Source organism: Gadus chalcogrammus, chromosome 12 (genome assembly GCF_026213295.1).
Source record: "Gadus chalcogrammus isolate NIFS_2021 chromosome 12, NIFS_Gcha_1.0, whole genome shotgun sequence".
Taxonomy (NCBI): domain Eukaryota; kingdom Metazoa; phylum Chordata; class Actinopteri; order Gadiformes; family Gadidae; genus Gadus; species Gadus chalcogrammus.
Genome location: NC_079423.1, coordinates 22124567 through 22152516, shown reverse-complemented (window position 1 = coordinate 22152516; position 27950 = coordinate 22124567). Strand labels below are relative to the sequence as shown.

At 43.1% G+C, this 27950-nt stretch overlaps 1 protein-coding gene across 10 annotated transcripts in view; it reads left to right on the top strand.

Annotated features, from left to right (window-relative positions):
• The window catches only part of LOC130392841 (sushi, von Willebrand factor type A, EGF and pentraxin domain-containing protein 1-like), a 137366-nt gene that overhangs the window by 79432 nt on the left and 29984 nt on the right, over nt 1–27950 (top strand). For 7 of the 10 annotated variants that reach the window (XM_056603330.1, XM_056603337.1, XM_056603339.1 and 4 more), the window contains 3 exons: nt 2128–2187; nt 7297–7365; nt 7797–7883. In XM_056603330.1, coding sequence (XP_056459305.1) covers nt 2128–2187; nt 7297–7365; nt 7797–7870 — 203 coding nt within the window. In that variant the 3' untranslated portion in view covers nt 7871–7883. The remainder of the gene's footprint in view (nt 1–2127; nt 2188–7296; nt 7366–7796; nt 7884–27950) is intronic. The other 3 variants (XM_056603331.1, XM_056603336.1, XM_056603335.1) reach the window with 1 other exon arrangement.

Here is a 27950-nt window from a genome sequence, read left to right as displayed (position 1 = left end):
GGGAGACCTGTAAGGAGACTATTGCAGTAATCAAGCTTACTAGTGATAAAGTCATGTATACGTTTTTGTAAGTCTTTGGTGGACATAAGCCCTCTAAGTCTTGCTACATTTTTAAGGTGATAATATGCAGATTTTGCAACTGATTTGCTGTGACTGTCGAAATGTAAATCTGAATCCATGATAACCACTAGATTTCTAGCTTTGATTGAGGTTTTCAGGGACAGAGAGTGAAGGTGTTGGGTTACTTTAGCCTTTCCGTTTTAGCACCAAATACAATTATCTCAGTTTTGTCCTCATTTAGTTGAAGGAAATTTCGGCACATCCAGTCTTTGAATTGCTCAATGCACTGGCACAGCAGATCAATGGGCAATCATAGTCATTTGGTGATAGCGATACATGGATTTTCGTGTCATCAGCATAGCAATGATGGTCAATATTGTTATTTTGTATGATTTGCCCTCGTGGGAGCATGTAGATGTTGAATAAAGAGGGTCATAAGATCGAACCTTGTGGAACTCCACATGTCACGTTGGTTGATTCTGTTTCAAAGTCGCCAATGGAAACAAAGTAATTCCTATTTTATAGGTAGGACCTAAACCAATTCAAGACTGTGCCTGAAAGCCCCACCCAGTTTTCTAACCTGTCCAAAAATATTGTATGGTCTAGTGTCGAATGCAACACAGAGGTCTAGTAACATTAGTATTGAGGTTTTGCCAGAGTCTGTGTTCAGACGGATGTTGTTTACAACTTTAATATGGGTGGTCTCGGTGATGTGCTCGAAATTCTGATTGGAAGGTGTCATAGCACCAGTTGATGCAAGGAAGTGATTAAGTTGCTGGAGGCCTACCTTGAGTCCCACCAGCCGTACCCCTCACCTTTCCTTTCGCTATCCAGCTTAGTGCTCGGTAGATGTCAGGATCCAAATGACCCGTCTTTGAAGAGACCTCTCCCTAGCAGATTGTTAAATGATTCTGCAAAATACTCGTGTAAAAGTAGCATCTACTCACCTGGCTAAATGCAAGATGAATAGATGGACACCTAATTTTTTTGCAATATTTTACATATATATATATATATATTAGGGCTGTCAGTTAAACGTGTTATTAACGGCGTTGACGCAAACCAATTTTTACGGCGTTAATTTTTTTATCGCGCGATTAACGCAAATTCATATTTAATTTCTTCTTTTTTTTTTGGGCTCAAAACAAAGAAGCAGTAGCCTGACTGCTACGTTCAAGGCAGTATGTTTATATGTTCATTCGTTTAATTGAACTATAGGCTTTTTTTTGTATCTTCCTGCTTTGATCAGTAAATGCCAATGTCGTTATTAATAAAGAAACATTTGCACAAGGCAAGCCAATGCACTTCTCCATGTTGATAAGAGCATTAAAATGAGAACAATTAATGGGACAAAGAAATCAAGGGATTTAGCATAGAAAAAAGATTTGCGATTAATCGTGAGTTAACTGTGACATTAATGCGATTAATTGCGATTAAATATTTTAACTGTCAGTTAAACGTGTTATGCACGGTGTTAACGCAAACCAATTTTAAAGGCGTTAATTTTTTCATCGCGCGATTAATGCAATTATTTTTTTTGCTTTGGCTCAAAACAAAGAAGCAGTAGCCTGACTGCTATGTTCAAGGCAGTATGTTTGTATGTTCATCGTTTAATTGCACTATAGGCTATTTTTTTGTATCTTCCTGCTTTGATCAGTATATGCCAATGTTGTTATCAATAAAAAAACATTTGCACAAGGCAAGCCGATGCACTTTTCAATGTTGATAAGAGCATTAAAATGAGAAAAATTAATGGGACAAAGAAATCAAGGGATATTTAGCATAGAAAAAAGAATGCGAGTAACTATGACATTAATGCGATTAATCGCGATTACATATTTTAATCGCTTGACAGCACCAATATACATACACACACAAATACAAACAATCACTCTTGGCCAAAATTGTTGGCCATTTCTCCACGAGGGAGAAAACAGATACAACATGCGATCAAGTCGTACGTAATAACAGATATCTATATAGAAATATATCGATACATCTAGTGGCTCCAGCTAGATGCAACATGTAGTGGCTTGAGCCATTGCAATAATAATATTCTGTTTATAGATAATGGAGCTGAGCTGGAGCCTACTGTCGTGCCTGGGTCCAGTGCAACAACCACCGCAGGTGAGGAGCATTGCAGCTGTGACCCACAATAGGGACGTGTTATTATGTGCATATTTGTTATTTAGCTTGATGTTAACTGGGTACAATTCAACGTGCATTACATACGTTTTCCCATAAGGTACCTCTAGGGGCTTGAGCTGTAATAACATTTATAGCTCTATAATTTGTATACAATAGTTACCAAGTACTTTTTTTCTGGAATGTTATTCACCAGCCAAATTCTTTACAACCACCGCAGGTGAGGAGCATTGCAGCTGTGACCCACATAGGGACATGTTATGATATATATGATATAGCTATAGCTCTAGCTGTGCTATTTAGTAATTTGGGTAGTATCAAATCTAGGAATGCATAATGTTGAATGAATACGTAACTGATATAAGAGACTGAATTCACATGTACTACAACTCACACTCTTTGGGAATTGGTAGAATTGGCATTGATGGATGCGCGAGAGGTCATAGGAGTTAGGGTTAGACAGACAGACAGACAGACAGACAGACAGACACTATATGACCCAAGTTTTATTAACAATATACACAAAATAATAAGACAAAGGTTATAAGATTGAAGAAATGCGCTAAACTATTAGGTTGTAAGCAGTGCGAAAAAGTTTGCAATGGGTTATGGGATGAGTAGTTCCTTCACACGTCAAAAAGAATATGTATACAGTCTTGCACCTTTGCTTTTTATTCAAATTTCGCTAAAAATAATTGCTACCGACATGACAAATGATTGCCTGGGTTCCAGGCTTAAAACTCTTTATAACGATTTTTTCGAAAAGTCAATGGAGAAAATGAATGGGAAATTTACCTCCGGAACCAGAGCTTTCCAAAAAGGAGGCGGTCACTGTGTCGCTTTACATGGTTATGTTCAGTGACAACTAGGGGTGTAACGGTACACAAAAGTCACGGTTCGGTACGTACCTCGGTTTTTAAGTCACGGTGCGGTGCGGTTCATAGTTAAGGGGAAAATTAAAAAAAAACTGCTTGACTGTCAACAACGGAGAATGGCCGTAGATCAGCAGCAATGAAAACACCAATAATCTTGGTTATGGCATTTGCATTTCTGAATTCCCAGACAGGGGTTGTTGAAATAGTGTCGTGAGCTGGGTTTGCACAGCTAGTTTTTTTTTTCCACAGCAACAGTGATAGTAACACCTGGATGTTGCCTTTTCAAATGTGTGTGCTAGGGATGTGCATTTCTGGCAAAAATATTATTCGATATTCGCCGAGAAGTATTCAAATAATATTCGAAAATTGCTCAATCAAGAACCACCCACACACGCACGCAGATACACGCAAACACAATGACACAGGGAGAGGCTTGTATGATTTGTATGAAATCAACAACTGCGCCAAATCAACATTCAACATCAAAATTATTTCAACGTGGGCTTAGGCATAAAGACCTACATGCGCCGTAAACTGATCGTTATTTATTTATTTATTTCTTTACTGAACACAACCTGCATGACGGTGAACTAGATATAACTTCACACGGTGTGTCTTTTTACAATTTATTTGCTACCAGCATTCGTAGTGTTGATCAGCAGAGAAAAAGTCAGCCAAAGACGTTGACGTCGCTTAGCAACCGAGGACGCTATTCACCAACGGAAGTTGTGAAGGCACATGCAAGTCAACGGAGCATTCAACAGCATTGAGGAGAGCCGTGTAATAAATTACGATAGTCACATTCGATATTCTACGTGACTCAGACTATTCGACCATCGTTGCCGGATATGTACGCCGCATTTACGTACCGCGGTACACCTCTGTAACCGCTCCGTAGTGCCTGTACCGTGACGGTTCGGTACAAATATGTGTACAGTTACACCCCTAGTGACAACCAGTGTTGGGCAAGTTACTTCCAAAATGTAATATATGAGAGGAAAGGAACTTTGGCTTTGACTCCCTCAAGAACATGAACCACGACATGGAGGAGAAAGGGATTGTTGGCGGCGAATGTCTCCCGCTAGAGCCCCGCTTTCCTCTGCCGAGGGACCACCGCCTCGGCGCTGCAGGAGGCGGAGGTGCCTAAGCGCTGCCCGGCAACAATCCCTTTCTCCTCCATGTCGCGGTTCAGTCTACTTCAGATTGATGTGGACGTGGAAGAACCCGGAAAAATCTGAGAACCCAACGCGGTCGTTTGAGATTCATAATATCGGCTCACACAATTTTTGGCCGTGATAATATATATTATATGATATAGATATCTATGTATATGATATTATTTAGATATAGAGCTCCAGGACTCCCGTGTGTTCTATCTAGAATATTTACAGAACACGGCTAAAGGCTGTGTGCGCCTCGCCATTGCGATGCATCCACTGTAAACAGAGCGCATGGTACCGTGGCTGCAAGCTGCTCAGGGCCAAACCCCCACCCTCCTCCTTGACCCGCCTCGCTCCTCCTCATTTGCATTATAGCTACAGACACCAAAACAGCGCATTTGGGGGAAGCTCAATGTGCGACTGGCTCGGAGTGGCTGTAACTCTGCACCACGGCTGAATTTTGGGAACGTCTTTGAATACTGTGTTAGTGGCCCACTAATACCTATATTAAAGCGTCCATAAATGAGCATTTCATGGCACCTTTAAGATCAGATCAACGGTCTCTCTGGTACCCATGTCGGGACTCCAACCCGACCTAAAGGAACTTGGTCCTTTCTCTGGGACTACAACCCGACCCAATGGAACTTGGTCCTTTCTCTGGGACTACAACCCGACCTAAAGGAACTTGGTCCTTTCTCTGGGACTCCAACCCGACCCAATGGAACTTGGTCCTTTCTCTGGGACTACAACCCGACCTAAAGGAACTTGGTCCTTTCTCTGGGACTCCAACCCAGATCCTGGGTCTCCAACCCGGATTCTAAGACTCTCTCTGGTAAAAATAGAAAATAAAGGCAAAGTTAAAAAGGCATTTAAGTAATAAAATAGAAAATAAAGACAAAGTAAACAAAACAATGAATGCAATGTATTTTGAGATTTAGCAGAAAGCTAAAGCAAACATTAAAGTCTTCAGTCTTGTTTTTTGGTCAGAGTTGGGGCAAGTCTTAAATCCTCAAGGAGTTGATTCAAGCTATTTGTTGCATACTAACTAAATCCTGCTTTCCCATGTTTCTTATTTACTCTGGGAAAAATTAACAGATTGGTCTCAGAAGTTCTTAGTGGTCTAGAAGGCTTATTGAGTGTTATCAGTTAAATATGTTTGCCCTGAACCCTGTAGGGATTTATAGGTTAGCAACATGATCTTAAAATCAATTCTCTGACCTACAGGAAGCCAATGTAACGATTTAGGAATTGGTGTAATATGTTCAAATTTGTTGGTCTTTGTTAGAACTAGCAGCAGCATTCTGAACAAGCTGAAGTTTCCTTCAAGAGACCTGTAAGGAGACTATTGCAGTAATCAAGCTTACTAGTGATAAAGTCATGTATACGTTTTTGTAAGTCTTTGGTGGACATAAGCCCTCTAAGTCTTGCTACATTTTTAAGGTGATAATATGCAGATTTTGCAACTGATTTGATGTGACTGTCGAAATGTAAATCTGAATCCATGATAACCACTAGATTTCTAGCTTTGATTGAGGTTTTCAGGGACAGAGAGTGAAGGTGTTGGGTTACTTTAGCCTTTCCGTTTTAGCACCAAATACAATTATCTCAGTTTTGTCCTCATTTAGTTGAAGGAAATTTCGGCACATCCAGTCTTTGAATTGCTCAATGCACTGGCACAGCAGATCAATGGGCCATCATAGTCATTTGGTGATGGCGATACATGGATTTTCGTGTCATCAGCATAGCAATGATGGTCAATATTGTTATTTTGTATGATTTGCCCTCGTGGGAGCATGTAGATGTTGAATAAAGAGGGTCATAAGATCTAACCTTGTGGAACTCCACATGTCACGTTGGTTGATTCTGTTTCAAAGTCGCCAATGGAAACAAAGTAATTCCTATTTTATGGGTAGGATCTAAACCAATTCAAAACTGTGCCTGAAAGCCCCACCCAGTTTTCTAACCTGTCCAAAAATATTGTATGGTCTACAGTGTCGAATGCAGCACAGAGGTCTAGTAGTATTATTGTAGTAGTATTGAGGTTTTGCCAGAGTCTGTGTTCAGACGGATGTTGTTTACAACTTTAATATGGGTGGTCTCGGTGATGTGCTCGAAATATGATTGGAAGGTGTCATAGCACCAGTTGATGCAAGGAAGTGATTAAGTTGCTGGAAGCCTACCTTGAGTCCCACCAGCCGTACCCCTCACCTTTCCTTTCGCTATCCAGCTTAGTGCTCGGTAGATGTCAGGATCCAAATGACCCGTCTTTGAAGAGACCTCTCCCTAGCAGATTGTTAAATGATTCTGCAAAATACTCGTGTAAAAGTAGCATCTACTCACCTGGCTAAATGCAAGATGAATAGATGGACACCTAATTTTTTTGCAATATTTTACATATATATATATATATATATATTAGGGCTGTCAGTTAAACGTGTTATTAACGGCGTTGACGCAAACCAATTTTTACTGCGTGATAAACCCAAATTCATATTTAAAAAAAAATATATATATATTTATTTTTTTGGCTCAAAACAAAGAAGCAGTAGCCTGACTGCTATATTCAAGGCAGTATGTTTGTATGTTCATCGTTGAATTGAACTATAGGCTTTTTTTTGTATCTTCCTGCTTTGATCAGTATATGCCAATGTTGTTATTAATAAAAAAACATTTGCACAAGGCAAGCCAATGCACTTCACCATGTTGATAAGAGCATTAAAATGAGAACAATTAATGGGACAAAGAAATCAAGGGATTTAGCATAGGAAAAAGATTTGCGATTAATCGTGAGTTAACTGACATTAATGCGATTAATCGCGATTAAATATTTTAATCGCTTGACAGCACTAATATACATATACACACAAATACAAACAATCACTCTTGGCCAAAATTGTTGGCCATTTCTCCACGAGGGAGAAAACAGATACAACGTGCGATCAAGTCGTACGTAATAACAGATATCTATATAGAAATATATCGATACATCTAGTGGCTCCAGCTAGATGCAACATCTAGTGGCTTGAGCCATAGCAATAATAATATTCTGTTTATAGCTAATGGAGCTGAGCTGGAGAAGGTGGAGCCTACTGTCCTGCCTGGGTCCAGTGCAACAACCACCGCAGGTGAGGAGCATTGCAGCTGTGACGCACAATAGGGACGTGTTATTATGTGCATATTTGTTATTTAGCTTGATGTTAACTGGGTACAATTCAACGTGCATTACATACGTTTTCCCATAAGGTACCTCTTGGGGCTTGAGCTGTAGCAACATTTATAGCTCTATAATTTGTATACAATAGTTACCAAGTACTTTTTTTCTGGAATGTTATTCACCAGCCAAATTCTTTACAACCACCGCAGGTGAGGAGCATTGCAGCTGTGACCCCCATAGGGACATGTTATGATATATATTATATAGCTATAGCTCTAGCAGTGCTATTTAGTCATTTGGGTAGTATCAAATCTAGGAATGCATAATGTTGAATGAATACCTAACTGATATAAGAGACTGAATTCACAAGTACTACAACTCACACTCTTTGGGAATTGGTAGAATCGGCATTGATGGATGCGCGAGAGGTGATACCACTTCACGACAACAGCGAGGCCGAGGCGTCCCAGGAATAGAAACGCGAATCAGGTCGGTAACCTTAACTAACACTAACCTTAACCACCACTAACCTTAACGGTGTACTTTTGCTTATGTCATGGCTTTGTATTAATTCCAGCAACAGGCTACTCACACCTACGATATCAGTAGCATTAGCTCATGGTTAGCATTACGAATTACGACTTACCTTTGACTTAACACCATGAAAGACGATGAAGACTCACGACGATTGTTTTTGTTTTTTTTGGCTCTAGGGGGCCCCCTAGTAGTGGCCCGGGGCCCCAAGCAATTGCGGGGCCCCAATTGCCTGGTATGCCTAATGGGATGCAGCGCCTTTTGAATGGTCCTCATAGTTGACTGTTTTCAAATGACACATTCCCTATACAGACCATTATTACCTACAGCGCCTGCAATCCACCTCGCACATCTAGCCTGCACACTAGGAGGGGAGGAAGATGCGGAGTGGATCCTAGTCTGCTGCGGCGCATCAAAATGACCCGCAAGCAAACTACATCTTCCACCGCATCTTCCACCCTGCGATTGGCACTTATCAATGCCAGATCAATAACTAATAAAACATTCATCTTAAATGATTTCTTCACGTCCAGGAACTTAGATTTTATGTTTTTAACAGAGACATGGCTTCGCGCTGGCGAGCTTACAGCATTTGCTGAACTTCTTCCGCCTGACTGTACCTTCATTAACACCCCCCGAATTACAGGGAAGGTGGAGGGCTGGCGTCAGTTTTTAAATCCAGCTTCCGCTGCCGCCAAACTCTGTCAAACAGCTTCTCTAGCTCTGCAACTCTTCGAGATACATGTTCAACCTCCTGTTCTACCTCCTGTTCTATGTGCTGTGATCTACCGTCCCCCGAAGTTTAATAAGGATTTTATCCAGGATTTCTATGACTTTGTGGCGGGAATTGTCTTGAACACAGATCGCTTATTAATCATAGGCGATTTTAATATCCATGTGTGTTGCGACTCCCGGCCCTTAGTTAAAGACTTCCTGAATCTCATTGACTCTTTTAACCTCTAACAGTCCGTTACTGCCCCGACGCATGAAAAGGGTCATACACTAGACCTTGTTCTGTCCCACGGCTTAAATGTGTGCATTAGTGAAATTTGTGATGTGCCGATTTCAGACAATTTACCGGTGATGTTCACTCTGACTCTGCCTGGCGCTCAGGCTTCAACGCGCGCCCCGGCGCGCCGCCTGCGCGCGCTGAATCCGTTAACCGTGTCACAGTTTTCCGTCGCTTTTATTGACTCTATGCCTCCCACAAGTGACTTAGAAAATATATCTGCGGAGGAGATACTCAGTTCTTTTAATTCTACCTGCTCTAATATTCTGGACTTGATTGCACCTTTTAAAGATAGACGCCCCAAACCTTTCACTGAGCCGTGGCTCAATGACTACACTCGTACTCTCAGACGCACATGTAGGCGTGCCGAGAGAAAATGGAAGAGGGACAAACTCTATGTCTCCCTTGGGATTTTAAGAGAAAGTTTAGCAAAATACCAGAAAGCCGTTAAATCTGCGAAAACCCAATTCATATCCAACCTTGTGTCCAAAAACAGTCATAGGCCCCAGGTTATTTTTGCCGCTCTAAAAAATCTCATTAATCCCTGCAACTCTCCTGCTGTTGTTCACCTTTATGTGAACAATTTCTTGCGTTCTTTATCGATAAAATCTCTGCAATCAAATCTTCACCTCCTCTGTCCACCGTAGATCCAGCGGCATCTCCTGTATGCCCTACTGTCTTCGAGCAGTTCTACCCACTGAGCTATCGCAGGTGGTTACAAAATTGAGACCTTCACAATATCCGCTAGACAGTATTCATGCCAGATTACTGAAAGACGTGTCTAACACTGTTGGCCCGTACATTTTAACGTTAATAAACACCTACCTTTCCTCAGGCTGTGTTCCATCTGTTTTTAAACATGCTATAGTCCAGCCAATTATAAAAAAAACACAACCTCTACCCCTCTGTTCTCTCCAGCTTTAGGCCTATCTCTAAGCTTCCCTTCCTCTCTAAAGTGTTAGAAAAAGTGGTTTTAGAACAACTGCAGGTACACCTGGATCTTAATGACATAACAGAAAAGTTTCAGTCTGGTTTTAAATCACGCCACAGCACAGAAACTGCACTTTTAAAAATATTTAATGATCTTCTTTTAACTATTGACTCGGGGAGCTCTGCTGCACTCGTGCTTTTAGACTTGACTGCTGCCTTTGACACAGTCGACCACCAGATTCTTTTATCCCGCCTGGAACTCTGTGTTGGTATTACTGGAAATGTCCTAAAATGGTTCAAGTCATATCTGTCAAAGAGAACCTTCTCTGTTCATCTAGGTCAGTACTCCTCAGCTGCAGCCCCACTAGTCTGTGGGGTCCCCCAAGGCTTGATTTCAATTCTTTTTGCGCTCTATCTGCTGCCCCTAGGTTCCATTTTTAAAAAACACAACATTTCGTTCCACTGCTTCGCAGATGATCTACAAATATACCTGCCGTTAAATTCAAACAAAGAATCAACAAATGCATTGTCAAACTGTCTGAAAGATGTGAAAACCTGGTTGGAACTTAACTTCCTTCACTAAACAATAATAAAACCAAAATAATTGTTTTTGGCAAATCCGAACTGCTGGATGACATCGACAGTGTTCTTGGTCCCCTTGCCTCCTACAGCCGCCCTTCTGTCAGAAACCTCGGAGTTATTTTCGACAATGGTTTTAAATTTAACAAGCAAATAAGCTCAGTCGTGAAGACAAGCTTCTTCCAGCTGCGACTCCTAGCGAAAGTAAAGCCGTATCTCCCACCAAAGGACTTTGAAAGAGTCATTCACCTGTTCATAATGTCCCGTCTAGACTACTGTAATTCTTTATACTTTGGTGTGGACCAATGTCTGCTCCGTCGCCTGCAACTGGTCCAAAATGCTGCTGCACGTCTCCTCAGTGGAAAAAGGCGATATGACCACATTACCCCTGTCCTGGCCTCTCTCCACTGGCTTCCTGTGGTTTTTAGAATTAAATTCAAAATTCTGTTGTTTACTTTTAAATCTCTACATGGGCTGGCACCTAAATATATGTCAGAGCTGGTCTGCATCCATGCTCCATCTAGAGAAATTCGATCAGCTCAGCAGATGCTGCTGGATGTACCCAGGTGCAGACAAAAAACAAAAGGCGACCGAGCCTTCGCTGTGGCCGCTCCTAATCTTTGGAACTGTCTCCCCCTGAGTCTGAGATCTGCCCAGTCTATAGACCAGTTCAAAACGCAACTAAAGACTCACTTTTTTACATTGGCTTTTAATACAGATTAAGATTTTATTTTATTTTATTCATTGTTGTTGCTAATATGCCATATTAAGCCTTCTTGTTCTTTGTTTTGTTTTTTATATTGTATCTGTGATTCTGTGTACAGCACTTTGGTCAACTACTGTTGTTTTAAAACGTGCTACATAAATAAACTTGACTTGACTTGAATGATTGGAGTTAGGGTTAGACAGACAGACAGACAGACAGACAGACTGACAGACACACTATATGACCCAAGTTGTATTAACAATATACACAAAATAATAAAGACAGGTTATAAGATTGAAGAAATGCGCTAAACTATTAGGTTGTAAGCAGTGCGAAAAAGTTTGCAATGGGTTATGGGATGAGTAGTTCCTTCACACGTCAAAAAGAATATGTATACAGTCTTGCACCTTTGCTTTTTATTCAAATTTCGCTAAAAATAATTGCTACCGACATGACGAATGATTGCCTGGGTTCCAGGCTTAAAACGATTTTTACGAAAAGTCAATGGAGAAAATGAATGGGAAATTTACCTCCGGAACCAGAGCTTTCCAAAAAGGAGGCGGTCACTGTGTCGCTTTACATGGTTATGTTCAGTGACAACTAGGGGTGTTACGGTACACAAAAGTCACGGTTCGGTACGTACCTCGGTTTTTAAGTCACGGTGCGGTGCGGTTCATAGTTAAGGGGAAAATTAAAAAAAACTGCTTGACTGTCAACAACGGAGAATGGCCGTAGATCAGCAGCAATGAAAACACCAATAATCTTGGTTATGGCATTTGCATTTCTGAATTCCCAGACAGGGGTTGTTGAAATAGTGTCGTTTCCACAGCAACAGTGATAGTAACACCTGGATGTTGCCTTTTCAAATGCGTGTGCTAGGGATGTGCATTTCTGGCAAAAATATTATTCGATATTCGCTGAGAAGTATTCAAATAATATTCTAAAATTGCTCAATCAAGAACCCCCCACACACGCACGCAGATACACGCACACACAATGACACAGGGAGAGGCTTGTAGGATTTGTATGAAATCAACAACTGCTCTAAATCAACATTCCACATCAAAATTATTTCAACGTGGGCTTAGGCATATAGACCTACATGCGCCGTAAACGGATCGCTATTTATTTATTTTACTGAACACAACCTGCATGACGGTGAACTAGATATAACTTCACACGGTGTGTCTTTTTACAATTTATTTGTTACCAGCATTCGTAGTGTTGATCAGCAGAGAAAAAGTCAGCCAAAGACTTTTACATTCCCGTATCATAAAGTTCAATGACCTGGTTGATTATCAAGTTGCACAAATCATGTTCAAAGCTAGAAATAAACTGCCTCCAGGTAACATTCAAAAACTTTTTTTTGACAGAGAGGGGGGTTACAATTTGAGGGAACAGTTAAACTTTAAGACACTGGCTGTACGCATGACTTTAAAATGTCATTGCATCTCAATTGGGGGTGTGAAACTGTGGAATGGGATGAGCGAGGAGCTAAAGCAATGTCCAAACATGATCCAGTTTAAAAAAAGGTTCAAAGCAATGATTTTCAAAAGGTACAGGGATGAGGGACAGAAGTAAAAAGGAAAATAGAAAAAAAAAAAAAATAATAATAATAATATTAATATATATATCAAATAATATATCAAATATAGTATAAAGAGAGATTATGAGGAATACAGGAAGTATACATTAAATAAATATTAATTATTGAACTGTGGAAAAGGGGTAGGATTAAATAAGTGTTACACTTCTTCCTACTCCTTTTCAGGCATATCAATTGAATGTATGTAAAAAAAAATTTCTTTAGTGAAATAATTGGCACATTGCTTTTTTTTATTGTAATGTCATGCTTTTATTTTGTTTGGTGTTATTTGCGATGTTTGATTTGTATCTTGATATGTCTGAAATAAATGAAATCAATCAATCAAAGACGTTGACGTCGCTTAGCAACCGAGGACGCTATTCACCAACGGAAGTTGTGAAGGCACATGCAATTCAACGGAGCATTCAACAGCATTGAGGAGAGCCGTGTAATAAATTACGATAGTCACATTCGATATTCTACGTGACTCCGACTATTCGACCATAGTTGCCGGATATGTACGCCACATTTACGTACCGCGGTACACCTCTGTAACCGCTCCGAAGTGCCTGTACCGTGACGGTTCGGTACAAATACGTGTACTGTTACACCCCTAGTGACAACCAGTGTTGGGCAAGTTACTTCCAAAATGTAATATATGAGAGGAAAGGAACTTTGGCATTGACTCCCTCAAGAACATGAACCACGACATGGAGGAGAAAGGGATTGTTGGCGGCGAATGTCTCCCGCTAGAGCCCCGCTTCCCTCTGCCGAGGGACCACCGCCTCGGCGCTGCAGGAGGCGGAGGTGCCTAAGCGCTGCCCGGCAACAATCCCTTTCTCCTCCATGTCGCGGTTCAGTCTACTTCAGATCGATGTGGACGTGGAAGAACCCGGAAAATCTGAGAACCCAACGCGGCCGTTTGAGATTCATAATATCGGCTCACACAATTTTTGGCCGTGATAATATATATTATATGATATAGATATCTATGTATATGATATTTTTTAGATATAGAGCTCCAGGACTCCCGTGTGTTCTAGAATATTTACAGAACACGGCTAAAGGCTGTGTGCGCCTCGCCATTGCGATGCATCCACTGTAAACAGAGCGCATGGTACCGTGGCTGCAAACTGCTCAGGGCCACACCCCCACCCTCCTCCTTGACCCGCCTCGCTCCTCCTCATTTGCATTATAGCTACAGACACCAAAACAGCGCATTTGGGGGAAGCTCAATGTGCGACTGGCTCGGAGTGGCTGTAACTCTGCACCACGGCTGAATCTGACTCCGACTATTCGACCATCGTTGCCGGATATGTACGCCACATTTACGTCCCGCGGTACACCTCTGTAACTGCTCCGAAGTGCCTGTACCGTGACGGTTCGGTACAAATACGTGTACCGTTACACCCCTAGTGACAACACAACGTCATGACCTGCTGGACCCGTACTTGATTAGATCTCTTTACTTTTTTATACCTTTAATGTCTACCACGACCCCATCCATCTTTTCAGTACTACCTGATAACAAAAAATTTAAAGTTTATTGTTACTAATAATAATTGGAGCTGTGATTAAGAACTTGTCGCCATTAAGACAAAAAGCTGACTTAACAATACGGATTGACGTAAATGACGGAGCCGAGAGGGAGACTCCACCGTGGAGGAATGGCGTCTATGGGAGAACCAGTAGTGTAGATTTGGACATCGGAGCGAAGTTTATGTTAATTATATTCTGTGTATTGTTTATTTTTTTTTTAAGTTAGAATGGTTTAACTAACTTCAAATTCTATGTCAACATAATTTGAGACGAGGCACAAAGATGTCGCTAACACCATGTATGGACATGTGGAGCTCTGTCTGGGCACTGGCTGTGGCGTCTGAGAGAAAGTTGAGCTCTTCGGACACTTGTACTAAGATGTTTAGAAAGTTGAGCTCTTCGGACACTTGTCCTAAGATATGGTGATTGATGGTGAAGCCCATCTGAGAAGCGATTTATTTAAGGCCCACATCCAAGGGTCCGGCTTCCGGGACATATATAGTATAACGCCATTCTTGGATGGTGAAGCTCGGACTGAGCAGCGATGTATTTAATGTCTGCGTCCAACGTTTCCTAAACATCTCTCATTATAACGCTCTCATTATACACAACGACGGTACTGAAGAAGTATTACAAAGTTGGTGTGGGTTGTTACAATGGGGATAAAATAACCCCCTCTTTAATTATTAATTTATTTGTCAGGATTTCGCCACAGAAAAAAGATTGACTGCGGTGGATCCTCGGACGATCAAGAGAATACAAGGATATAATAATATATAATATATAGGCAGTGTTGCTAATAACACAGTTTAAAAGAATGACGTTAGGTAACGCTGTTACCGTTACTGTATGAAAAATGCAGTGCGTTACTATGAATTGATTGAATGAACTGCGTAATCCGAACGCACCGCCCTGGCTCCAAACACAAACTGCTAGTGAGAAGGCCGGGTGGGTTAAAGGTCCCATGACATGAAAATCTCACTTTGGGAGGTTTTCTAACATAAATATGAGTTCCCCTAGCCTGCCTATGGTCCCCCAGTGGCTAAAACTTGCGTTTGGTGTAAAACTAGCACTAGCTGTTCTGCTCGCCTTCGAAAAAACGGAGGCTCAAGCGCGCTGTTTGGAATGTCTGTGCTCATGACGTCATCAGGAATCTCAGCTCCTCCCCTTACTCTGCCTGGCCCGCCCAGAGACGTTGGCCCGCCAATGAGACTCGACCGTGCGAGCGCCACATGTGTGTGTGTGTGAATACAGACACTGTAACGCAAGTGTTTCTTGTCGGTTCTTTGACGTGTCTTGTATTTCCACAACGAGACTGTCGTGGGGGTTATCTGAGCCATGGTTGAGAAGGAATTGGGGGAAAGGAACTCTGGTTTGACTCGCTGAAGTACATGAACTGCGACATGCCGCCGGTTGCCGCGAGGCACCATCGTCCGGCAGCGGGCAGCCCGCGGTTCAGTCGACTTCAGGTTGATGTGAAAGTGAAAGAACCGGAGACGTCGCAGAACCCGACAAAGTCGTTTGTGATTCATAATATCGTCTGGGGGCGCACACAATATGTTATATGATATAGATATCTATGTATTATATGATATTATTTAGATATAGAGCTCCAGGACTGTACACTTCCTTGTTATTTGGATAACCGTTCTGCTGTTGGTGTTATGGCGCATAACCCGTCGGACTCTCGTCTCTGGTATTTCTACAACGAGACTCGTATTGGGGGTTATCTCAGCCAAGGTTGAGAATGAATTTGGGGGAAGGAACTTTGGCTTTGACTCCCTCAAGAGTGACCATGAACCACGACAAGGAGGAGAAAGGGATCTTTGCCGGGCAGCGCTTATGCACCTCCGCCTCCGGCGGTGGTCCCTCAGCGGGGCTCAAGCGGGAGACATTCGCCGCCAACAATCCCTTTCTCCTCCATGTCGTGGTTCATGTTCTTGAGGGAGTCAAAGCCAAAGTTCCTTCCCCCCAATTCATTCATTCGTGTTATGCGCCATCACACCAACAGCAGAACGGTTATCCAAATAACAAGGAAGTGTACAACACTTGCGTTACAGTCCTGGAGCTCTGCTCTATATCTAAATAATATCAAATAATACATAGATATCTATATCATATAACATATTGTGTGCGCCTCCAGACGATATTATGAATCACAAACGACTTTGTCGGGTTCTGCGACGTCTCTGGTTCTTCCACTTTCACATCAACTTGAAGTCGACTGAACCGCGCGCTGCCGGATGCCCGCTGCCGGGCGATGGTGCCTCGCGGCAACCGGCGGCATGTCGCAGTTCATGTACTTCAGCGAGGTCAAACCAAAGTTCCTTTCCCCCAATTCCTTCTCAACCATGGCTCAGATAACCCCCACGACAGTCTCGTTGTGGAAATACAAGACACGTCAAAGAACCGACAAGAAACACTTGCGTTACAGTGTGTGTATTCACATTGATGTGGACGTTGAAGAACCAGGAACGTCGGAGAACCCAACGCGGTCGTTTGAGATTCATAATATCGGCTCACACAGCTTTTGGCCGTGATAATATATATTATATGATATAGATATCTGTGTAGGCTATATGATAATATTTAGATATAGAGCTCCAGGACTCCCGTGTGTTCTAGAATATTTACAGAACACGGCTAAAGGGTGTGCGCCTCGCCATTGCGATACATCCACTGTAAACAGAGCGCATGGTGGCTGTGTCACGTTAAAATTGTACCGGGGGCGAAAATTGTACCGGCCTACGTCATCGTTTGTTTACATCCTGACAACCTGACAACCTGCCCTGCAACAGACGACGCGATGCAGAAAACATGTTTCCAAACGACGAAATAACATAATACAGATAGCGGATCGCTATCTGTATTATGATAGATAGCGATAACACTTGTTTTTACTTTATATTTGTATTGTATTTAATTGTTTAATCGAAACAATAAAACAATTTGCCCGCGAAACGGGCGATCGCGTCAAATGACGCGTCAAATCACGTAGGAAGGTTCTTGAACATTCTAGACTATGAAACCTGCTTAAAACAATCAGTTTACTAGCTAAATTCGATTAAACAATTCAATTCAATGCAATACAAATATAAAGTAAAAACAAGTGTTATCTAGCGATCCGTTATCTTATATGTTTCAAGAACCCTCCTACGTCATTTGACGCGATCGCCCGTTTCGCGGGCAAAACATTTGTCATTTGACGCGATCGCCCGTTTCGCGGTTTTGATTAAACAATTAAATACAATATAAATATAAAGTAAAAACAAGTGTTATCGCTATCTATCATAATACAGATAGCGATCCGCTATCTGTATTATGTTATTTCGTCGTTTGGAAACATGTTTTCTGCATCGCGTCGTCTGTTGCCGGGCAGGTTGTCAGGATGTAAACAAACGATGACGTAGGCCGGTACAATTTTCGCCCCCGGTACAATTTTAACATGACATGTGTCACGTTAAAATTGCCGGTACAATTTTCGCCCCCGGTACAATTTTAACGTGACAGCTGCAAGCTGCAAGCTGCAAGCTGCTCAGGGCCACACCCCCACCCTCCTCCTTGACACGCCCACCGAAACAGCGCATTTGGGGGAAGCTCAATGTGCGACTGGCTCGGAGTGGCTGTAACTCTGCACCACGGCTGAATTTAGGGAACGTCTTTGAATACTGTGTTAGTTGCCCACTAATACCTATATTAAAGAATACATAAAATAGCATGTCATGGTGGGACCTTTAACAACGAGATAAGCGATTATGATTGGCTAAAGGCCTGATTCCACTGGACGCGTTACGGCAGCATTACGGCTGCGGCACGTCTTGGCCGCGGTCACCGCAGCAGATAGGTTCCACTCTAATCAATGAGTCCATTTCCAACGGCTGCGGAACGTCTCAGCAGCATCCCAGGAGCGGCTCGCCGTGCCGCAGCGCTATCATTCCGTAGCATTTCTATTTTTGCCGCAAGCCGTTGCTGAACCGCGTCATTTTCAACAGAGCAGATCGAGCAGGGCAGGAACTGAAAAAGTAAAAGCCATAGAGCATCCGTTCAATTTTCAAAATAAAACACAATACTCAGCTCATGTAGCCTATCACAACTTCACATCAACATTATTACGTCAAGACTGGTGGCACCAGGTCAGCAGTCAATCAATCAAAGGGTCTCAGTGGATCGGCAACATGAAGTGAATCATGAATCAATGAATCATCCTTTTTATAAGGGCAGTGGCCGGAAGGACAAAGCGTGGCATTTAATTGCAGTCGTTTTGGGAGTGGAAGTTGAGTACATTAGGTTTAGGATTATCGCGTGATCTCGTGATCTCGTGTGAATACGGCTGGCTCGCAAGGCAGCGTTGCGCTGCCGTAACGCGCCCGGTGGAAATGCAAGCAGGGCAGAGTCGAAGCCGTTCCGTTCCGCAGCCGGAATCCCGGCGTGACCCGGGGATTCCACCGGACGCGTTACGGCAGCGTTACGGCAGCGTTACGGCTGCGGCACGGAACTGCGTCTCGATCTCGAGCGCAGGCTTGTGGCAGTGTCATGGCAACCGAACGTCATCGTTTCTGAAAGCCTCCGTCTACCCTGTCCACACTACAACACGAACCCAGTGTTTTCTCATTTATATTTATGGGTTTGTAGATTTACCCGGGTTAGTGAAACCCAGGTAAATTAAGGCCAAGTGAAAACTGCTCAGGAAAATCCAAATTTTTTGACAACTTTCTTTTTTACAGTCGCGCAAATAGTTACTTTCACTGGTAACTAGTTACTTTTATTCTAGAGTAATTCAACTCAGTTACTCCAAAAGCTATTGCGCCTCTGGATGATACTATGAATCATAAAGACTGCATCTGACGTCTCTTGTACTTCCACAACAAGTAAATACTCATAGTGGGGGTTATCTCGGCCATGGTTGAGAAGAATTGGGGCAAAGGAACTTTGGCTTTGACTCTCTGGGGTCCACATTAAACCCTGACATAGAGGACAGAGGGATTGTACTCCCGGAGCTGAGCGGCCGGGAGTACAATCGGCAGGGGAGCTCCAGAAGCAGTACGGCAGCTCCGGCGGGGGAGCTCCGGGAGCAGTACGGCAGCTCCGCCGGACTCCCTGCCAGGCAGTCACATGGCAAACTGACAAATTAGACATCTATTTTTGCTTCTGAAATGCACGGACATCTCCGCCCAGTGCTCGTCCGCTGCTCTACAAATTCTTATTCATGTGGGAGGGGGATGGGGAAGTGGTTGGTAATATTCAAATGTGCCTGCTTCTTAGATAGGAGTCTGCGCCGAAACCGACTCGCTTGTATGGTAACTGTAGGTGGGGTACTTTCAGAAATGCATATCTCAATCGAAAAATCATGTACAGACTTATTTCAAAGTTCAAAGTTGTGTTTTGGAGTACCAGAGACCAAGAACAACACCCCAAATCCCAGAAAAGTGTTCTTCTCATAATATGCCCCCTTTAAACTGCCGGTTTTCTTCGGTCTTGGCTGTTTTTTTCTTTTTCTAAACCTTTTTTTCCGGAGCAACAGAAACGGGGGGGGGGGGGGTTTAAGCAATTCATCCTTGTTTTATAGCAGCTGGCTGTAGTTGGTTTGCGTGCAGTTTTGACATGAACTAGAATGCACTGTTAAGTAGTGGCTTGGAGGGGGGAGAACTTGTTGCAGCGCGCACACAGTCTACCATTTATGCAATGGGAATGACATGGAAACTCAAGTCTTTCCACATACCACCCACAAACTCCTCATATACCACTAGGTGTACGCAAACCCCCGGTTGGGGTTTGACAGTGGTAAACCACCGCCTTAGATTACAGGATTTTGAGATCATACACAATCTTGCCATTTCAAACTCAACCCCAGACGCACTGTCCCGCAACCCAACTTCATGGGCTGAGGCTGTGGACCTGCTTCCTCCTTATGTTACTGTGGGGTCTCTACATTTTCTTCACCAGCCTTGGCAGATGCTGGACCTCAAAGAACAGCTCCTTTCTCTCCAAGAGTGTGTCCTTAAAAAGTTTAACATCCAATAATCAGAATTTTAGGTTATTGGCTTTAGGAACCAACAACCACTAATGCAAACGGTGCAACCCGGTAGCAATTTATCAGAGCACACCCAGCTAGTGTGTTGCGGGGGCTAGTGGCATCTCCTCTTGTCCTAAAATAACTTCTTGTTTCTGTTGACTTTAAGAGTATAAAGGCATTATAGTCGCATGGGAAGTCAGATATACCTGGGAGTGTGGTTTGATGTCAAGTTAACATTTAAGGAGCACATTCAGAAGATGATTGAGAAGTGCAAACAGGGTATTAATGTTTTGGAGTGTTTATCAGGGTACAACTGGGGAGCTTCTAGCCTTGGTACACCCATGCTGCCTTGCGCGCAATTTCATTTTGCGCTGCTAGGCAGCCTGGATTCCATGGATCCGATTTTCGCCTGAGATAGGGAACCAATCACAGAACGGGGAGGGACGGCAAGACGATGACGACGTCTATGCGACACACCGAAGCTTGTAGTTAACGGATCCAGATTGGCAGCAGACGTGTTACCTTTTGGCGTTAAACTCTTTCATTACCAAGAAGGATTTCTTTGCCCTGCTACCAACAGGCTTTGATTGGCTATGAGCTACGTACAGACTCATATGATAGACATTCCTAGCGCCCAATAAACGGCTCTGGGTAATAATAAACCACGCCTCAAATACGAGAAAATGAATGGGTGGTTCCCAGACCTCATCTCAATGTAGATTGAGATGAGGTCTGGCGTTAGCCAGGCTAGGGAGCTTCAGGGATGTCCATTAAAATATTTTATATTGGAGCTCTCATATCTGTAGCTACAGATCTTTAGCTTTGGTTGGGATGGTAACAAGTTAGAAATTCAGTTGGAGATAGAAGCTATCACATGTAGCAAGACTTTGCCTCTGGCAACCTCAAACTGTCAGATGAAATAAAAGATAAACTGGGAGGTGTACTCAATGTTAGATTGCTGAGAAATGGAAATATTCAGGTTTTCTGTATATCACAGGGTCATAAAGCTAAGGCCATGCGTCTGCCATTTACTTAACAGGCCAATTGAGTGGTTTGTTCCTGTGGGTGGAGGTGTTAATGGAGTAATATACATTTGCCCTGACATCACTGACAATATACAGGGAGCTGAGATTGAGTCTGCCCGTAGTTTTAAAGGTCCCATGACATGCTTTTTTATCTATTCTTTAATATAGGTATTAGTGGGCAACTAACACAGTATTCAAAGACGTTCCCGAAATTCAGCCGTGGTGCAGAGTTACAGCCACTCCGAGCCAGTCGCACATTGAGCTTCCCCCAAATGCGCTGTTTTGGTGTCTGTAGCTATAATGCAAATGAGGAGAAGCGAGGCGGGTCAAGGAGGAGGGTGGGGGTGTGGCCCTGAGAAGCTTGCAGCCAAGGTACCATGCGCTCTGTTTACAGTGGATGTATCGCAATGGCGAGGCGCACACAGCCATTAGCCTTGTTCTGTAAATATTCTAGAACACACCTGGAGCTCTATATCTAAATATTATCATATAGCCTACATAGATATCGATATCATAATATATATTATCACGGCCAAAAGCTGTGTGAGCGGATATTATGAATCTCAAACGACCGCGTTGGGTTCTCCGACGTTCCTGGTTCTTCAACGTCCACATCAATGTGAAGTAGACTGAACCGCGACAAGGAGGAAAAAGGGATTGTTGCCGAGCAGCGCTTAGGCACCTTCGTCTCCGGCGGTGGTCCCTCAGCGGGGCTCAAGCGAGAGACATTCGCCACCAACAATCCCTTTCTCCTCCATGTCGTGGTTCATGTTCTTGAGGGAGTCAAAGCCAAAGTTCCTTCCCCCCAATTCATTCTCATCCTTGGCTGAGATAACCCCCACTACGAGTCTTGTTAGAAATACCAGAGACTAGAGTCTGACGTGTTATGCGCCATGACACCAAAAGCAGAACGGTTATCCAAATAACAAGGAAGTGTACAACACGTTGCGTTACTGTCCGTCCACACCAGAAGTGAATTGAGCGACCAAATCGCCGGAAGTCATTCACTTTCTATGGGCAAGAGCGACCAAAGCGACCAAAGCGACCAACGCTACCAGCGGCCAAAGTTGAGCGACCAGAGCGTCAAAAAGAAGTTGAAAACTTTTTAACTTTATGCAAATGACTATTATTCGCTTCAGCGACCAAACACTGACAGCCAATCGGAATGTAGACGCTCTTCGCTTGCGTGGATCCCAGGGAACACCGGCAGGCACTTTGGTTCCTACCTACCTTTATTCACTCACTGAACAAAATGTCGGCTGAAGTATTAATCGCGGCTGTAACTGGGCACCCGGTGTTTTACGAACCCACCCTTTTTCAGTTCAGAGATTGAAACGCCATAGTGGTTTGGATATCAAGTGATGATAAGCGGGAGTATTTATAGGCTACATCTAGAACGTTCGTATTTAAGCGGGAATCATTATAATTTGCTCTACATGCCACCAATCTAACCAACCAATCGCGTGTAGCATGCTTTAAACAAAACCAAAAAAGTTTTTGAAATCGTCACACAAACAAACTAATCGACAAGACGAGGCTCACACCTCAGCCTCCGTGAATAGTGGGGAATAGAGGGATAAAAGACAAGAGATATATCCCTTGTCATTTATCCCTCTATTCCCCACTATTCACGGAGCCTGAGGTGAATAATTTTTAATTAAATAGTCTAGATAGATAGATAGTCAAGTCTTTATTAATACCAAACGACACAAATAGTCGGGAATCCATTTAGGTGGTTCGTCCCACACAGGACAGTAGCCTACGAGACCACACAGAACAAGTCTGACTGGACATGTACACACAATACATCACATTAAAACTAGACACGCGTTGATAGATAGATAGACAGAAAGGCCTAGATAGATAGATATGTTCCATTATTTGCCTTGCGGAGCCAACCAGTCCTGTGCACGTAGGCCTATGCAAATTAGCCATGTGCGCTAATGTCTATTTGTTTTGAATGCGACGAATGAGTGCAGATCATGATTTGCAGATCCAGATCAGTGAAACATATTTTAACTACTACAGCACGCAGGGTTTTTTGTTCTCGGTTGTAATTAGCCTACATTTTAGGATTTTTTGTATATTGGGGGGAATCACTGTCCTACTTGTTGTCGAAGCACTTTATCGAACAAGCAAAACCGTCTCGGCAATATGGCCAAGGTGTATGGGAGAGTTCACTATTTGATATGGCTGTCTGTAGGGCCTACTAAACGCATACGGCTCCTTTAAATGCGTCTGCATAATTGAATTGTACGTCATGAGCGACTTGAGCGACCAAAGCGAACAGAAAAATTCGCAGCGAAACTTTGTGAGCGACCAAAGCGTCTTTGACGCTATGGTCGCTCCTGGTGTGGACGTACAGTTACAGTCCTGGAGCTCTATATCTAAATGATATCATATAATAAATAGATATCTATATCATATAATACATATTATCACGTCCAAAAGCTTTGTGCGCCTCCAGACGATATTATGAATCACAAACGACTTTGTCGGGTTCTGCGACGTCTCTGGTTCTTCCACTTTCACATCAACCTGAAGTCGACTGAACCGCGCGCTGCCTGCTGCCGGCTGCCCGCTGCTGGGCGATGGTGCCTCGCGGCAACCGGCGGCATGTCGCAGTTCATGTACTTCAGCGAGTCAAAGCCAAAGTTCTTTTCCCCCAATTCCTTCTCAACCATGGCTCAGATAACCCCCACGACAGTCTCGTTGTGGAAATACAAGGGACGTCAAAGAACCGACAAGAAACACTTGCGTTACAGTGTGTGTATTCACACACACACATGTGGCGCTCGCACGGTCGAGTCTCATTGGCGGGCCAACGTCTCTGGGCGGGCCAGGCAGAGTAAGGGGAGGAGCTTAGATGCTTCATGACGTCCTAAATAAAGACATTCCAAATCAGCGGGCTTGAGCCTCCGTTTTTTCAAAGGCGAGCAGAACAGCTAGTGCTCGTTTTACACCAAACGCAAGTTTTAGCCACTGGGGGACCATAGGCGGGCTAGGGGAACTCATATTTATGTTAGAAAACCTCATAAAGTGAGATTTTCATGTCATGGGACCTTTAAACAAGATGGCACAGCTGTTTTACTGCCCTTCAAGCAAGAAACCATGCCAACACGAGTATTCATTGGGTATATGAGTTTTCCAGTGAGAGAGTACAGACGTCCTCCATTGCGATGTTACAAATGCCAACGTTTTGGGCATACGGCAGCTGCATGTAGAGGGGACAGGAGATGTGGAGGGGGGGGGGACCATGACTTCAAACAATGCCAAGTTAAGAAAACAAAGTGCTGCAATTGTGGTGGTAACCATATAACTTCAAGGGCCCAGGGGATGCTGACAGGCTAGTGGGGACCAGTGCTCACCCGCTGCCAGGAAAAGGGGATACAATGCGGATAGAAGAAAAACACTTCTTGCTTTCATGGTAGATGTTGTGTGGGCAGCAAGAAATATAACCAAAAGGTCTGATGCTATTAGAATTGTGGTGGAGGCGGCCGAAAGGTTCTTGAGGAGGTAGAAATCGGCCCAGAGGAGTTGCACACATTCATGAGGCCGAAGCTTGAGGTGATTTGTGGATGTTTTTAATGGAGAGTATAGACCAGCTTTACTGTGCATCCAGGAAACTTGGCTAGAACCTTGTTTGGACTTTGTGGTGCCACGGTATGAAAGTATTAGACAGGACCGAAGTGGGAAAGCAGGAGGAGGGTGTGCAACATTTGTAATATCTGAAGTGAAGTACCAGAGGGTGCAAATGAAGTCTTCTCTAGAGTGTGTGGTGGTAAAGGTGTGGGAAAATAATAAGTGGGTAAATATAGTTTACTTTTATAATCCCTGTTTACCAGTCAACATAATAGATTTGGAGGAGATTATGGAACAGATAGGGGCACCAGTTATTTGGCTATAGGTGACTTTAATGCACATAATACTTTGTGGGGAAGCAGAATTAAAGATACTAATTGGAGCACAGTGGAGGACTTTATGGACAAACATGGGTTAGTATGTATGAATGATGGCAGGCCAACTAGGTTTGAAATTAAGATGGGGGCAGTTTCATGCATAGATTTAGCACTAGCATCCAGTGAATACGCAAGAGTAGGAGAATGGGACAATATGGGCAGGTATTCAATGGGTAGTGATCACTTTCCAATACTTTTGAAGTTTGGGAAAACTTTGTTAACTGATGATCAGAATTGACCAACATATTTAAACTATGGGAAGGCAGAGACGTTTTCTAGTAAATGTGATAGTGGCCTTGACAGTGTGAATGGAGAGGGAACAATAGATGAGTTGAACAATACTTTATGTTCAAGGATATTAAGCAGTGCATATGAGCATCCCTTTAAAGAAAAACCCTAAAGCTAGAGTAAGTGTGCCATGGTGGATTAGGGCTTATGATAAAGCAGTTATGGATAGGAACTGTGCATATAGACTATTGAGAAGGTGCCCGACAGAGAATGATGCAATATAGTACAAAAGGCTGAGGGCTAAGGCAAGAAGAGTAATTAAGGTAGAGTGTTGGAGAAGATATTGTGGAAAATTGGGCGTGGATACATCAGTTGGAGAAATATGGGCAGCAGTTTACCGTATGTCAGGAGTGGTAAGGGAAAGGAGAATGCCAGTATTGGAGGAAAAGGGAGTTATAGCGCAGAGTGATATAGAGAAAGCCCAAATGTGTGAAAGTAAGTTTAAGGATGTACATAGGGGAGCAAACATTGGGGAGGAAGGTATTAGAAAGAAGAATGAGACGCTAAGACAACACATATTTAAACTTGGGGTGGATGACGATAATACTGATTGTCTTAATTTGTACTTTTCAGTGGAAGAGCTGCGCAGAGCCATACATAATAGGGGGAAAACAGCACCAGGGAAGGATGGCATTAGCTATGAGGTATTTAAAATAATAGGTGACCAGTGGTGGACGAAATTTCAGCACTTATGAATAATGTTTGAAAGGAAGGAAGGCTTCCATTAGCCTGGAAGCAGGCAGTGGTGGTCCCGATTTAAAAGCCAGGGAAAGAAGCAGAGCGTCCAGGGTCATATAGACCTATTGCACTTACAGCAGTGATGTGTAAAATATTGGAAAGTATAGTGACGGATAGATTAGTATACAACTGGAGAAGGAGGGGTGGTTCAAGCTAATGCAAAGTGGCTTTCGCAGAGGAAGAAATACCATGGATTCTGTAATCTCCCTGGATTTGGATGTAAAGGAAGCCATGGTTAATAAAGAGGAAGTAGTTGCAGTGTTTTTGGATATTGAAAAGGCTTATGACATGTTGTGGAAGGAGGGGCTCATCATTAAGCTGTATGATGCAGGACTTTTTAACGAACAGGGTAATCCAGGTTAGTGTAGGGCTGTCGAATGGCACATGCATTGAGAATGGAACACCACAGGGAAGTGGTGTTCCATCCTCAGTTTTAAAGACATTGGATCAGGGTTTGGTTTCTCATTGTTTGCCGACGACGGAACTGTGTGGAAAAGAGGCAGGAACATCAAACACATGACAGAGAAAATACAGGAGGCATTAAATTAAATAAGTGAGGCTGGGGTTAACTGAGTGTAGGTCAATCATCAAAAAGAACATCATGGCAGTGTGGCAGGAGGAGTGGGATCAGGAAAAGAAGGGGAGGCATTATTACAGCTTGCAGAAAACAGTCACAAAGAGCCAGTGTTTTTTGGGGAAAGAAAGGAGGCATACAGTCATGATGACCAGACTGAGGTTGGGGCATTGTAGAGTTGCATGGGACTTACACAAAATTGGGAAACATGAGAATGGACTGTGTTGGGAGTGGGGCAAAAAGCACCTGTTCTCTGATACAAAAGTATAATGATCAGGGCCCGGTTTCCCGATACCGTTGTCTCTTAGGGCCCTATCTTGCAACCGGCGCAAGTGACTTAGTCACTGGCGCATGTGTCGTTGCTAGTTTACAACCGGCGCAGAGCGTTCTTTTCCCACCACCGCCACTCGCCGGTAAATTAGGGAATGATCTTGCGCCCCAAGGGGCGGTTCGGCGAAAGGAGGAGGCGTGTTCTGGCGCAAACGATATTTTGCCGTTTCTGAATACAACTGCGCCACAGACCAGGAAATACCTGGTTTAAAGTCAGTGGCGCGTTGTTCAGATGCTTTTTTAAGGGCGCATGCATACATGTGCATGCGATGCATACGGATTGCTTGTGCACCTCGCGCATACACTTTGCTTCTCTCATCTACACGGACAGCAGTTCCCATTTTTGCAAACCACACATAAATACAAGGAAAATAAAATATTACCACACGAGGAAAATCATTGGGGTGTCCATAAAGATAAAATAAATAGGCATAAATCTAGCGTAAACATTTACCCAAATTATTCACGCTAATTGTAACAGGCGTAATGACTGATCAAATTAACCTGGTTGACCAATAGTGGCAAGAGACATATGCAGGCTATATAAGGACACCTGTCAAAGTAGGTTGTCCGTCAAGAATCAGGAACCACAAATCTGAAGACTGCAAAATAAATTCTGAAGACTGCGAAATCACCTTCTGTAAGTCCATTTAAAATCGTACTCTGCAACTTACCAGTAAAGTTGAGGTTGCTCATAATTTTTCTATTGCACAGTGGAATGGAATACGTCTTGGGACCGAGGGTCAG